The sequence below is a fragment of the Schistosoma haematobium genome, chromosome 2 (assembly GCF_000699445.3).
Source record: "Schistosoma haematobium chromosome 2, whole genome shotgun sequence".
NCBI lineage: Eukaryota > Metazoa > Platyhelminthes > Trematoda > Strigeidida > Schistosomatidae > Schistosoma > Schistosoma haematobium.
In genome coordinates, this window is record NC_067197.1 from 19,710,862 (window position 1) to 19,726,156 (window position 15,295).

General features: G+C 38.7%; 1 protein-coding gene across 1 annotated transcript in view; it reads left to right on the plus strand.

The window, feature by feature from the left end:
- The first annotated feature begins 14,060 nt into the window (after positions 1 to 14,060).
- Positions 14,061 to 15,295, plus strand: part of GK5 (putative glycerol kinase 5) — a 39,102-nt gene continuing 37,867 nt past the window's right edge. Inside the window, exons 1-2 of the mRNA XM_051214537.1 lie at positions 14,061 to 14,244; positions 14,280 to 14,823. Of these exons, the coding sequence (XP_051067725.1) occupies positions 14,788 to 14,823 (36 nt within the window). The 5' untranslated portion in view covers positions 14,061 to 14,244; positions 14,280 to 14,787. The remainder of the gene's footprint in view (positions 14,245 to 14,279; positions 14,824 to 15,295) is intronic.

A 15,295-nucleotide genomic window follows, 5' to 3' on the forward strand; every position in this document is an offset into this window, starting at 1 on the left:
GAAGAAATGTTAGAACGCTACCATCAGCCTTGGCACAGCAGGCCCAGGTCGGTAAAAAATTACAATCTGGGAAGCTCAAAGAAAATATAAAATGCATTTAGCCCAATCTGTAATTACGCAGCCTAAGAGATTATTCTCGTACATGAATTACAGATCAGTGATGCAACCTAATTACGGAAGAGGGTGAATCTGAAATGATAGAGGATGATCAGAAAAAGCGGAGGCAATGGTAAACTATTTTGGGACAGTTTTCACTCAGGAGCCTCTTTTAAACGAAGAACTAAACCCAAATACAAAGCCGATAAATCGTCTGTTTACTGTGGACTCTGATCGAGACGACGGATAAGTCAACAGGACCGGGTGAACTACACACTAAAATTTTGAAACTAATTGCACAATATATTGCTGCCCTACTGACTAGGATATTTAAAATGTCACTTGGCTAAGGTGAGTTGTCTACGTACCGGAAGAATGCAATTGTCACTCTAATACATAAAACATGACCAGCACAACTTCCATCAAACTACAAACTTGTCAGCCTCATCAGTGTCGTAGTTAAAATACTGGAAAGAATAATCAAAGAGCAATTAAATGTATTCGTGAAAATCAACAACCTGTTAAACATCCCACAAAATGGTTTCAGGAAAAGTTTATCTTGCATAAAAATCTCCTTATGGCAAGGGAGAAATGGATAAGGGCTATAGATAATAGAAAATCAGTGGATGTTGTATACATAGGCTTCAGAAAAGCATATGATAAGGTGCCAAAAATCTAGGCATTACCGGATATCTAAAATGGCCCAAGGATTTCCTAGTAGGTCGTAGACAGAAAGTAAGAGTAGATTCCAAGTGCTCCAACTGAAAACCAGTACTTAGTGGAGTACCTCAGGGCTCTGACCTAGGTCCTTCAGTTTTCATACTGTATGTAAATGAACTCTCAAGTATAGTTGAGTTCCAAATGCTACGAGACGCTGATGATATAAAAAATCTGGCGAAGAATAACAAGAGACGCACGCGCACCTCAGTCAGACTCAGATATTGTGATTAGATGGCCTAAAAATGGGTGACGCCTATCAACCTGGCCATGTGTGCCTACATGAATTTTTGGGATACAAAGGTAAATAAGTACATCACAGGGGAAGTTTCTGTGCCAGCAAGTCATGATCTTAAGACCACAGCCCAATGCAGCGAGGTTGCAACTGAAAGTTCTAGAACCATATGGGCTTTAAGACGGACATTCACCAAGTTAGATACCACTGTGTTCACTGCAGTATACACAACCTTAGTGAGAACTAAGCTTGAAAACTAAATTCAGGCTACAAGCCCCTGTTTAAAAGGCTACTCAGATATCCTGGTAAAATTACAGAGGGCAGTTATCCGTGCAAGTACAGGGCTCCAGGATTTACCATACAAAGAGCGGCCTGAAAAGCTAGACCTCTTTTCTCTGTTCTATCCGAGGTGAAGAGGTGATCTGATTTTAATGTATAGAATACTAAGAAGTGATTTCGGACCTAATATATCACCTTTAAAGCACTGCATCGATGACTTACCCACAGTCCATAATTTGTAACTGCCTGATAGGCTTGTAATTATAAAAATAATGTTTTCCAGCAGGATATGAAACACAGAGTATTATGTGAGGCATAACATATATCCAAAATAAACTTAGATGAGCTTAACATCAAAAAAGGAGGGAGGGTGGAGTTACTGACCGGCATTGATGGTGAGGGCGATGACTTCAATCCACACATGCTTGTGGGGCAGAACGTTTTGTTTGTATCAGACTCCTTATGTTTGAGAACAAGCCAGGCAATCTGTGATATTGAGGTTATTCTCCTACGCTCACCATTGAGACTCATGTTTCCAGTTTTATGCTGGATCAGCTATTCTACTAAAACAACTTATAACATGCTAACTCGGACGTTTACACTAGGATTGTGTGGCTGGCGTCGGATGGACAAAAAAGAAAGAAAAAAATTAGACAATAGATGTATTTATTAGTTTTCTCAACACTTTAATCTCCATATACACTTTCTGTTCTAATAAACAACCCTCCTTATTCATTGATCTTTATTACTGCATTCCTTCACCTGGAGCCTATGACTTCATTCCACTCTAACAAGAGTTAATATGAATTTAATCTAATTTATTATACCTCTGTCTGTTCTACTACAAAATGTTCAGCAATGTTCGGCGTTCATATCCAAGTGCCCTGCTGCTCCTCTGTTTCCCTTTTTTTCAGAATCTTTCTCTGAGGGCACAGCTATGAAAGGTCTGACGTCTGGGACAGACTTGACGTTCGCGCCTACTCAAGGTCGTAGTTTGCAGCAAGCGCTCTACGAGTCTACTTTATAACAACTATAAACTTAATAAGTTGGAAAGTATGTTGTGAGCCAACAAGTGTTGCAATTTAAAGACCATGCTGGTAAAAATGACGTGTACATTCTCATGCAACAATATATTGTTATTATTACTATAGCCAAATTTCTCATAGGACTTAGAAACTTCATTTTTCACTAGCACATCGAAGATTGCTTCACCCCTCCATTTACTGTCATCCCTAGATATAGAAGGACCCAGATTTGTGTTTCTGAAAGCATCATTTCTACTGCCGATTGCCCCCGATTTTCGGTCTTGGGTCTACATCTCAACATCATCGACTTAGCAGAGATAGAAATAAAGTTTAAACCGATTCGGAAGTTTTGGTCGCTCAAATAAACGTCGTCGCATTTCGAGAACATCTTGGAAGATTATTTTCGTCCAGTAATTTGGCGACAACAAAAGCTGCAGCTAAGGAAGTCAATAAAGAATGAATGGTATTCTTTTACTGTTAAACGATGAAAGCTAGGGTTTTTCTCATATATCAAACACAGCAGTTTGTAGATATGGATCTCTGATCATTTTGACATTACAAAAAAGCCTTTTATCAGCTAAACACAACCACTACCGATAGGCTGTCTAGACCACAGGATAAAGAATATGCTTCGAAACAAACCCCTGTATCTCTTGCGTTGTTGATTGCGGGAGGTCACTCTCCTTTGCATACACATTTTGTATAGAAATCGTTCGGATTTTCATTACTATACTGTACTAAGAAGTAGCACAATGTCAACTCATATACTTTCAGTTGTTTCAGGAGTTCCACATCCGTCTTACACCGACGAACATGTCTCTGAAAATCATATTAGCTTCACTACTTAAAACAGACAAATTTGACAACAACTCTGACTAGAACTGATATTGCTGAACCAAACTGACTACATTTATGGTTTATTGGTCCGATAACTAACTCCTTTTAAGTCGTATTATGATCGTTGTCGAAATATATATGCCTCCAATCCTCGTATACAAATAATCAAATTATATCACGTTAGTGAAAAATGAAATTAAATAGGCCAAATACGGGAATAGATTCCGAATACGCATATTTCATGCAGTCGTTAAGTTAACCAGACAATCGGAGAAATGAAGCTAATGAAGCGAGTAGCAGAGGGCGAAGCGTAATGACGAACACTGGGAAAGGCGAATGAACTTTTCGCGCCCATAGGTAACCCTCGTGCTATTAATAGAAGAAACCAGACTTGTAGTGAGTAGGTCTTTATTTTGATCTTCGTGCAGTCACAGTGGAACGTGAGATTATCTGTTCAGACAAACAAAGCCTCTCGACATTCATTATGAGATAATGGAAAATACAATCCCTATACAAAATACGGAAGTGAATGAATACGTGAACTCTATTGCTTTGACGTATGCTTAATTGTTTGGGGTCAAAACTAAACCAATCAACCCAAGCTGTTACAAATTAGCTCAGTCTAACAAAGTGTAATTCAATATTTATAACCAAACCTGTTATGTACTAGTGAAGATTAAATTACGAGTAACTTCTGAGACATATTAATGGACTAATATTATCTATATATTCTTATGGTATAACTATTCAGTAATTAAATGATGGATATCTATATTCCCCTTATTATAAGCTTTGTTTTGACCTATAGATTATTATTGTGCGATTTACTGTTCTTAAGTTATACTCAGTTTATGAATTACTGTCTTCCACGTTCACAGTCACTTTTTGGCTTTATTGTGTACGAATGTTATTTCCTATTTTATGGTGCATTGAGGTCTGTTTGGTTGATATATAAACCCAGTATGTCTGAAATAAATGACCTTCTCTCCAAGTTAAATATTGGGTGTGGATTTTCTCATTTATTTTGTGTTCGTTTTCGAAGACCGTGTCGTTTACAGCTAATAGTACTACAGTGCTGCTAAAGTGAAAGGAAAATGGACAGGAAGCTTTGGTCTGAACTTTACGTAATCACCGTATTGCACACAGAGTGCGTCTGTACACACTCTTGTAGTAGAATATTTTCAACAAACCCTAGGTTTGCACCTCCAGATATATTATGTACAATGGCACTCTACATGAACCGAAGTATTATTAACACTTCCGAGGATATATAATCAGTTATTGTTTCATTTTCTTTATGATTTCGGGGTCAGGATTTTCTGAAACACTTAAGTTATCTATGCAATGATAAACCGCGAATAGTTTAGACAAGGTGAAGTTCTCTCGGACTACTCTTTGGATTATCACTGATGAAGGTGTTAGAGTTAACACCGAAATTGTGGGGGGTTGACAAAGTTGCGCGAATGCACTCAACAAGTGACTATTGAGAGGTTAGCCTGTGTATACTTATTTGATGAAAGGAATATGTCATCAGGAACATAATCGAGATCCGCATCACTGGGTTATTCATTGCAGAGAGACTTATGATCTGTGAACCGCTATACAGAGCATCTGTTTGAGGGTTTACTGAGTGTCTGTGGTCGGCCACATCATTGAAAATGTTCCCACAATGTGTCAGTCATCAGTGTCGGGCCACTCAGTTTATGGTTGATTGAACTTATCTGTATGAGCGATTCGTCAAGTAGTGAGATGTCGTAACCAGGCAGGTGGTTCAGGTCTAGTGTAGCCGTCGAAATGTCAGAATACGACAAGGAATGATCAAAATGTTAGTATATTTTTGGTTTTTTTACATGTGATATTAGCATCAGGTAAGGTTAAACTATTTTAAGATGGCCTAGACATAGTTTGACAAGTAGATGTGAATGGGGTCTATGCAGACTGAACAGAGATGTAGTGGCATTGGACAATAGCCACACAATCCACAAAGCTGTGAACACGAGACTACTCAGAAAATAGATATTCAATATTTAACGCGGAGAAATACCTAACAATGGAGAATGCGCGAAGAATGAATTGAATGGGCTGGGGTTGATCGAGTGGCATGGCTCGGCCATGCAGGCGTGGTCTCTGCTGAATGTTACCTTATATCTTCTATTCATATTAAATATATTGTTCTTTCTCTAGCCTAACCTTGTTCTACATCATGTATTGGTAATTGATGCGATACAGTGAGTTGGTGTAGTCGATGGTGTGACTTCCACGTAAGATCTTATAGATTAGGCAGTTATATCATGACAAATCTACAAATTTAGGATTAGGTCTATTATTAGAGCAGTACTAATATCATAGTAGACCATAATTCTACATGGGTGAGCCCAACTAAAGAAACGCAACCTATTATTGTTAATCCTTATTTCCACCTTAACCTTCTCAATCGGTTTTTATTTTTGTAAACCCAGTATTCTAATAGTCCTTTGATTAATGGTCACATATATTATCGTAACGTTATATCTATTAGTTCACATAAGTTACTAGCTCAATCGATAATGAAAGTTGATCATCTATATCAACTAATTAGCTTTGATGGTTCGTTAACAAGCTTTAATAGCATTTACCTGCTTCAGCGACATAGACTTGTTTAGACATCAAGCTCTAGCAAATATAACCTGTAAATAGCGTAAATATACATTGACTAGCAATGCAATCAAGGACTAAATAGTTATCTGGATCTAATTCTCAGTGTTCCTTCACTTAACACCTCATCCTGTTTTAAACTATGCACTATCCTGTAATATCTTTTCTTCCGACCACTGCCTGCCTAATTTCATATTCTCGAGTTCCATTGCCAAACAACAAGGATGACACTTCTCCAAAAACATACAGTGAGTTCCAGCTATAAGTTTTCTGCAATCATAAGGTCATTTTTAGATGGTTCGTTCAATGACAACCACACAATTATCTGGGTTCATTCGATTGTTCTGATCCGAGCGAGTGGCAAAAACCTCAACAGCATCAAGCACCCTGGAATTAATTCCCATACTGCATGTTTTATTCTGGATGCTTTTTGATCAATACTACTCACGAATGGCGTTATATATGTCGTCCACTGAATAATCTAATTTTCAAAAATAATCAAGGCGAGTTCAACTATTTTACTGGATGATTTTTTTTTGTACTTAAGATGTATATGTTTTTCAGTTGCTTTTGCCATATATTTGTAAGTGTCACTAAGGTAAATGCAGTAACTTCTTATGGAAGGTTTATAACGCATCATATTCCTGCCTGAAGTTTCACAAGCAGTCTTAACTTTAAAATTATTTATCTGGTCATGTTCATTATTTTTAAATTGTCATATACGTCAACAACCTGCTTGTTAACCTGACCCACACATACGTTACACTATATCTTCATGTCTTCTAAATTTAGTAATCATCTGAATCGCCTTTAACATTTATCAATAAACCCATCATAGTCGTTGTTGCTAATCGTATTTGGGTTTATGGATTGGTTTATCATATTAGCAGCCTAAAATGCGAACATAGTTTAGATAATAAGATTAAAAATTTAGGTACTATCAACTGCACTAGTAAAATAACTAAATCCCTGGGTAGCTGTTAGCTAAACAAACGTTTAAAATCAAAACTCCGTAGCCTACTAGAATTAACACTAAACGAGTACTTCTGAATTGAAATTTATAATTAAATTAGACGTCTCGGATTCTTTAACGTTATAAATTTCTGATAATTTCGAATCACCTAAAGCAACAATACCTATTTTTCCACTGACTTATCCTCAATCAACCCTATAACTAGTTAAACATAATAGTTTCAGGATATCGTCATAAAGCATTGTCATGACTTGACAATCACGTAATATGATTGATAAAATTATGAAATTATTAACAAAATCGGTCAGAAAATTGACTTATAATTATCACTAGTGTTGTTTTTCTTTTATCTTCATTCACTACAGATGATTGCAGTATGTTTCTCTATCAGATGCTCACTCAGTAAATATCTCGAAACCTTGTCAGTCTAATTGATGGTTTAGCGACACAATCCTGCATGCAAATAATCAGTATAAGCAGTAGAGCAAATCTCCTGCAAACTGAAAACATCAATGTCGAATTTACCCCAACACTGACTAAGGTTCAAGCCATTATCATAGACATGAGTAGGGAGTGTACTCCCCTTGGTTACAACTTATATACTCCCTGATAATCACATGAGCATCACTCATTATGAATCATCTTGTAAAATACATCTTGGAGCACCACATCACTTCGTAATATAACACAGGCCTAACTGATTTTAATAACTTATAACCACTATATCTCAATTAAATCGTATTCCGCCTTATAATAAACTGCATAATTGCAACTAACTCGTATGCCCAATCAGCCGGCAAGTATAAATATAAATAAATAGTCTGCCACAGATCAGAACATTGAGTCTAGAGCATGTCTCTTACGAATACACTCATGTTTAACGATTTGTTCCTAGCTATCTGTCCAAAATTCATATAATCATCACTCACGTATTTAAATTTTGTTTTGATGAACATTCATGTGTATTAGTAGTATTACTAAATTCTATCACGGTCAAGTAAAAATGAGGTTGAGAAAATCTCCCCGTAACTAAATAAACCGTATCAAACTAACTGGAACACTAGTTGGAATTCTTCTCCACGGTAATACTTTTGTTCCTTCAGTTAGCCTACTAATACAGATGCAATTGGAGTTCAACACATATGGACAACTTACCGGCGTAATCGTTATTTGATTTCATAATTTAAACCAAAACTAATACCAATATTAACATTTCTACAATATTCATTACTTTAATATTTCTAAACACAAAATACTTACTACCTATACGTTAAGTTATTAACAAACGGCTATTAACACGCATCGTTTTATTATTATTATTATTATTATTGTAATCCCATTTTTTATAACTCAAATAATCTTCACCCAAATTTTCATTTCAAGCATGAAGGCAGATATTTTAAAATTATTACATGTATTTCCCGACCAGATGCTGCCGGTTTCATTTTGATTTATCTTTCAGCTTATCGATACCCGGAGGATTCTTATTATCCTTGGTAACCTCCGGCGCGCGACGATCCCATCCAATTTGGTATCGAACCAACATCACGTTGATTCTGGTGGGAGAGTAGTGTAGTGGCATTGGACAATAGCCACACAATCCACAAAGCTGTGAACACGAGACTACTCAGAAAATAGATATTCAATATTTAACGCGGAGAAATACCTAACAATGGAGAATGCGCGAAGAATGAATTGAATGGGCTGGGGTTGATCGAGTGGCATGGCTCGGCCATGCAGGCGTGGTCTCTGCTGAATGTTACCTTATATCTTCTATTCATATTAAATATATTGTTCTTTCTCTAGCCTAACCTTGTTCTACATCATGTATTGGTAATTGATGCGATACAGTGAGTTGGTGTAGTCGATGGTGTGACTTCCACGTAAGATCTTATAGATTAGGCAGTTATATCATGACAAATCTACAAATTTAGGATTAGGTCTATTATTAGAGCAGTACTAATATCATAGTAGACCATAATTCTACAGAGACCATTAGAACTTAACATAATATGTGAGAGATGTATGGCGGTAGGAGTGGATACCATATTCGTTGTGAAGTACTACATGCACGTTAACAGACAAAAAAGTGTAAAACGAGATGCACTAAGGGTGTAGAAGTATGGCTTTATTTGATATTAGTACATTTTTATCACTACAGGAATAGACCTAATCCCCAAATTGCAGATTCGTCATGATGTGACACATAATCTGTACGATCTTACGTAAAAGCCACACCATTCTCTACCTTGACTCGTCGTATTATGACGATCAGCAATATGACGTATAACGAACATATTTGATACGAGAAGCAGGTTATACAGAATAACCGAGCCTGCATGACTGAGCCATGTTACTTGGATTGATTAATCCTTGCGTCCACCATGACTAACCTCCCCTCTCTGAGTAATGAATTTGAATTTTCTCAGTTATTTATATTCGATTTCGAGTATCGTTAGGTTAGAACCAATACCACTACAAGGATTTGAATGATATAGTAAAATGTCGAATCAATGGAATTAGTGTGTAAATGTAATATTTTGCTCTACCATAAACTGCTAACTTCAATTTAAAAAATTAAAGAAAGACAAAAGGAAAGCCCAGTGAAGAAATTTTAAAATTTTGGCCCACGCAACTTGCTCAGCTCACATAACACACAAGCAGTCAGCCCCTGCATAGAACAAAACTAAGATGATGCAAAAGGTTCATGGAACAGTAAACACAAGTTCATGGGATGCAAAGCTGTTATATGATTGAGAACCTTATAATAATAATAATAAGTAATCGTATTCACTATACTGACAAGTAATACCCATAAGTTTTTAGTTCGTGTTTTAGTTGTTATTTATGGACAAGTATTCAGATCCGAGAGTATTCTCTGAGCACGGTCGATGGTTATGCATTTAGAGTTCACATTAGCCGAAATAATGTACAAAGGAATAATTGTGGTAAACGTCGCTGATGTGTCTAGTGAAACTGATGAGGCCAGTATAAGGGTCAAAGACGTACAGAACTATTTTTTCTGTGGACTCTCTTACCGCTACACGTACATCATACTGATTTACTAATACTTACATCTGCGAATTCGACGTACATAGGTCCACTACTCGAAACATCAGTGGTCTGCTACTATCAGGCACTGAAGCTCACTGAGCGAAAGTTTCTTCTGTTAGATCAACAATCATTTAAATCATACTAGACACCTCCCCATGAACTATCTTATGTTTGCACGAATTTAACGCCTGCGGCTTTCAAACAGTTCAGTAAAAACGGTTGCGTATGGCCTTGTCAACGGTGCTGTTCGGATGCAAACAGCTTGCTAACCGAGGCCATCTCATTGGTAAATGCTGCAAAAAAGTGTTTCGGCAAGCGTGGTCGAGACACATTGAACAATACTCGCTCTGTAGACATGCAAATTGGTGTGAAGTATACTCAAGTGAGTTTCAAAACAGGTGACTAACACCGACTAAAGGAGGTAAAACAGTCTTCAAAGAGGTAAGTCTCAACCAAAAACTCAAGAAAAGGGGTTTTTTATGTCCCCCGTCTTCTAAATGGTATCCAGTAGGAAACGCCTAGAAGCCTCAATCTCAAGGCTCGATCGGTTTCTAGCGGGAAACACAACCTTATCTCCCAAATCGTCGACAACCCTCTGGAATCCCGCAGTATGTTTGGCACAACTGTGGTTGCTTCTACTAGCAACGTTGACGAATGGGTGCAAGTTGTAAAGAAGAAACAACATAACGATATAAAAGGGAATCCTGCCCCCATAAAAGTAGTCGGGAAATCGAAGGCTGACCGCAGTGACAGATCAGTTATTTTGACAGAACCAAGGAGAGTAAGAGCTCTGAACCAGAAACTCGTTTTCAGAATGATATCGTGCTGACAAAGCAGCTACTTAACCAACTCATGCCTCAAAATATCCCCGGAGTCACCTTGCTAAAGGTGTACAGACTAGGTAGTCTAGCGAACTTGAAGCCTAATCAATCCAGACTGCTTAAAGTAGTATTCAAATCTTCGAATGAACGCGACTTAACTTTGCAGAAAGGACATAAATTAAATGGTTAATGAGTTTTTATCCATAAGGACTTGCCGTTGGCAGACCGCGTAAAAAGACGGAAAGCAGAAAAAGAACTACAACTTAGAATAGACACTGGCGAAAAGAACATACAAATTGTAAATTTTCGGGTTGTAAGGCTTCGACAGAGAATAACGCCGAAGCCACTGTGGGTGGAGCACGAAGCCATTTAAATAGGCTTCAGATCTGCTACACTAACGCCCGAAGCTTACTCAATAAGCGATCGGAAGTAGGTGTACAGATTGACTCTTTAGATGGTGGTTGGAGGTAGTCGACAGGGAACCCTGGACCCGGGGTACTGTCTGGCGGATTCGATCTCGTGTCGCTCAGCTTCACAGTCAGAGACTTTACCACTGAGCTATCCGATCCGCGAACGACCTCCTGTAGGACTGAGATGTAATCACATTTGATTGATCTTTAGACACGCGTGAAATTGATCGCCACCCAGTGATCAATCAATTGTGGCAGACTGACTTTACAAAGCCAGACATAATCACAGTCACAGAAACCTGGTGATTGGGTTGGTCTATCGCAGTCCAATCTGTGGGGCGAGGTCCTGCTAAGCAGTCTCAGTACTTGGTCACAAAGTGGTCGATGTCTAATCCTAGGGGACTTTAATGCATCAATGGTAGACTGGGAAAATCTGCGAAATGAACCGTCAGAAAATTCCTTCGAGCAGGAACTAATTGACGGGGTTATCACATATGCCCTAGTGCAATATGTGAAATAAGCGACTAGGTACGACCCGGACAGTGTATCATCCTTACTAAATATTTTATTGACTCACTATGAGGATGACGTTGCGAACCTCCATTATATGCAACCCCTAGGTAAAAGTGATCGCGTACTTTTAACTTTTGACTTCCATATAACTGTCGGTCACGAGCACGCATCAGCCCAATCCAGACCCAACGTCTGGAAAGCAAACATACTAGATATCATGTACTCAGAACCGTCAGTAGATTGGACAATAGACCCAGAGTCCTCCATTGAAACGGCTTGGGACGCATTCCGAAATTTATACTTAAAAGTTACTGCACTCCACATCCCTTAGACTATACCAAGGGGGCCGAGAAACTCTCCACCATGGTTCAGTATGGAGGTCCACATCCTTCTCCGTAAGAGAGGAAAAATGTGGGATAGATTTTGGCTACTGGGGACTAATGAGACAAAATCTCAATATCGAAAGGCTCGGAATGCTTGTGCCTCGACCCTCCGTAAGTCTAGAAAATTGTACGAAGGAAAACTTGTTAAGGAATCCATAGAATGTCCTAAACGCCTGTATTCTTATATAAACCAAAGGACAAAAAGAAGAGGAAATATTCCTGCACTATGGGGAGACAGTACTGCCTCATCATTAGTGGAGGACGACTCTGGTAAGGCACAAGTGTTCTCGAACTACTTTAGCAATGTATATACCGTAGAAGCACCCTTCCCATCAGCGCATACAAATCCCCCACACATGCACTGAATAGCGTGACCATTAAAAAACTCGATGTCCTTGGTCTGCTAAATAAGGTTGACATAGGTAAATCCATGGGGCCCGATGAATTGCATCCTAGGCTACTGAAGGAATTATTTAACTTCGTTGCGAAACCTTTAGGTATATGTTTTGATCAATTCGTGATGCAGAGTCGTTTACCAAAAGACTGGAAGACCGCCATAGTAAGTCCTGTCTCAAAACAGGTACGAAGCATAAACCTGAGAATTACCACCCCGTTAGCCTAACTAGTGTGGTTGTTAAAATCTTAGAAAAGATTATTCGGAAGGAGCTGTTTACGTATCTCGATAAAAACCGGATCCTCTCGGAGAAGCAGCCCGGCTTCAGAATAGGTTATTCTTGTCTCACTAACTTATTAGTGGCTCGTGAAAGCTGGTGAGCTCTTAAGGACCAAAAGCTACCTGTAGACGTCGCCTTCATTGATTTCAGTAAAGCTTTCGACAAAGTTCCGCACAACCGGCTGTTATATAAGTTAAGAAAAGTCGGGATTGGAGGCAATTTATTGATGTGGATAAAAGACTTCCTAGTTGGGCGTCAACAAAGAGTACGGGTGAACTCATAGTTATCTAGCTGGGAAACTGTGCTTAGTAGAGTGCCCCAGGGTACAGTTTGGGGGCCAGTGCTATTCCTCTTGTATGTAAATGACCTTCCTTATCTCCTATCATCATCGGTCTTGCTATATGCTGACGATGTCAAGATATGGAGAACGATACGATGTAAGAGTGATAGCTTAGAACTCCGAAATGACCTGAGGAAATTATCTGAATGGTCTCAAACCTGGCAGTTGCCGATAAATACTTCCAAGTGTGCTGTGATGCATATCGATCATCAAGGTACAAATACATACACGATGAATAACACTGAGCTACCTGTTGTCCAGACATATAATGACTTAGGAGTCATCATTAGCCAAGACTTGAAGACTACTGCACACTGCCGTGCGATAGCCGCCAAAGGTTTTAGAACGTTATGGTCAATAAGTAGGGCTTTTAGTCATGTCGACGCTAAAACGTTCTTGACTTTGTATACAGTGTTCGTACGTCCAAAACTTGAGTACTGCATACAAGTGGCTAGCCTCTGCTTAAAAAAAGACTGTGAGCCTCTGGAAAAGGTTAAGAGAATAGCAACTAATCTGATTCCCGGAATAGCGAAGCTTCCGTATGATGCTCGACTGGCCAAACTAAACCTATTCTCGTTGTCATATCAAAAAACTAGAGGCGACTTGATTACAGTTTTCAAGTTGCTTAGTGATAAATTCGCAACCGATATGCTCTCATTTTTCTTGTCTTCCAAAACAGAGAATTTATGAGGACGCTCCAAAAAAGTTCACAAGCCGAGAACAAATTACTTGTCAGCTGACTATTGCCTTTCCCATCGAATCATCAACGAGTGGAATTCATTACCTCAGCACGTGGTTGAGGCTCCATCTGTCGACTCTTTCAAAAGAAAGTTCGATCAACTGAGAGGCCACCATTGCCAGGACTAACACAGGTCATCAAGCCTCCTGTCCTTTCCAAACTGAAACTGATAATAGTTAGTTGTTTGGTACTTCAGGTTTATGAACTATCGATAAGGAATATACACTACTCTTTGCCAAAAAATCAATAATACACTTAAATAATATGAAATATTCTTGACGTACTGGTTACTTTTATGAAATAAAAGTTTGGAGGATTGTACATTCACAGGTTTCATGAGCAACCAATAAAGGCGCACTTTGCAACTAAAACCATATGGTTGGGGCTTTCCCGGTATTTAAATTGGGAGCATTGGCTATAAAACAAATAGGAAAGCCCCTGGCCAACTACCTGAAGCGCAAGGCCAAAACAAATACATTTTTCAGGAACTATGTGTGCCTGCCTCCAGCGCAATGTAAGTTCTCTAAAATAGCAGTTTATTATTAATAGTATATCATTTGTGGGAAACCCGACTAAAATTAAAATTATTGGGTCTGGAATTACCAAAGGGGGTTAACAAGTTGAGTGAAGATGCTGCCGTTGACCTTGGGTCAGAAGTGCTCGGGGAAATTATCATTTTTGTGGTTGGGGCCACTTGCCTTCTGCTTGAATATCGCCGGCAAGTAAGGAAAGAACATAATAAGGATGATTGCATACAACAAACACTGGATCAGCTAACTAGTCGGGTTAATGAGCTCATGACGGTAGTTGAGATTCAGGACGCCAAGGTCAGGGAGCTTGCAAAAGCGATAGCCATTTCTAGTCCCAAACATGACCACTAAGATATGTAAAATACTTAAATGTATGCCTTAGAAGTTTTTTTTTCAAATATAAATTCGACATATATGTTTCTTGCTTTTTGACTTATTGCGTTGAAATTGATTCACAGCGAACGGTTTCAAAATTCATATTGGGTGTTGATTTCGGAAGCACTCATGCATGCGCCAGGGTCTACACTATGGATCTTAAGGTCATCGGATGTAGCAGCACCAAAGTGAGTCACATAAAATTGGTGTCAAAACGTTTTTCCGTCTATTTCATTTCCATACCTAACAATTTATGAAGCTGGGTCTAGTGGTTTTGTTTTATGACTTCGTAATTTGCACATTATCAAATTGTCTATTTGAATCTTCCATCACACCGGGTTAGTTTAACCGAGATCTCTCACATCAGTTTCCAGTAACTAGAAAGTTACTCGCCAGGTGTACGTTTACATGCTCGACTTGAAACCACAAATTCGGTATAGTACCTGACTTCCTAAATCGAATAAGGTGAAACAGAGTTCTACATGAGAACCTACTAGTTAGTGGCTAAACATTTTAGACACTCAAATAGGACTTCACGGAGCCACGGATTGGCTGCAGGAACACATTAAAATGGATGCAGTTGGTATCCCATACGCTCAGCAAGTTCTCAAACATCAATGTCACTAGGTTTTAAGAAATGCTTCCGACGTTTTTGATAGT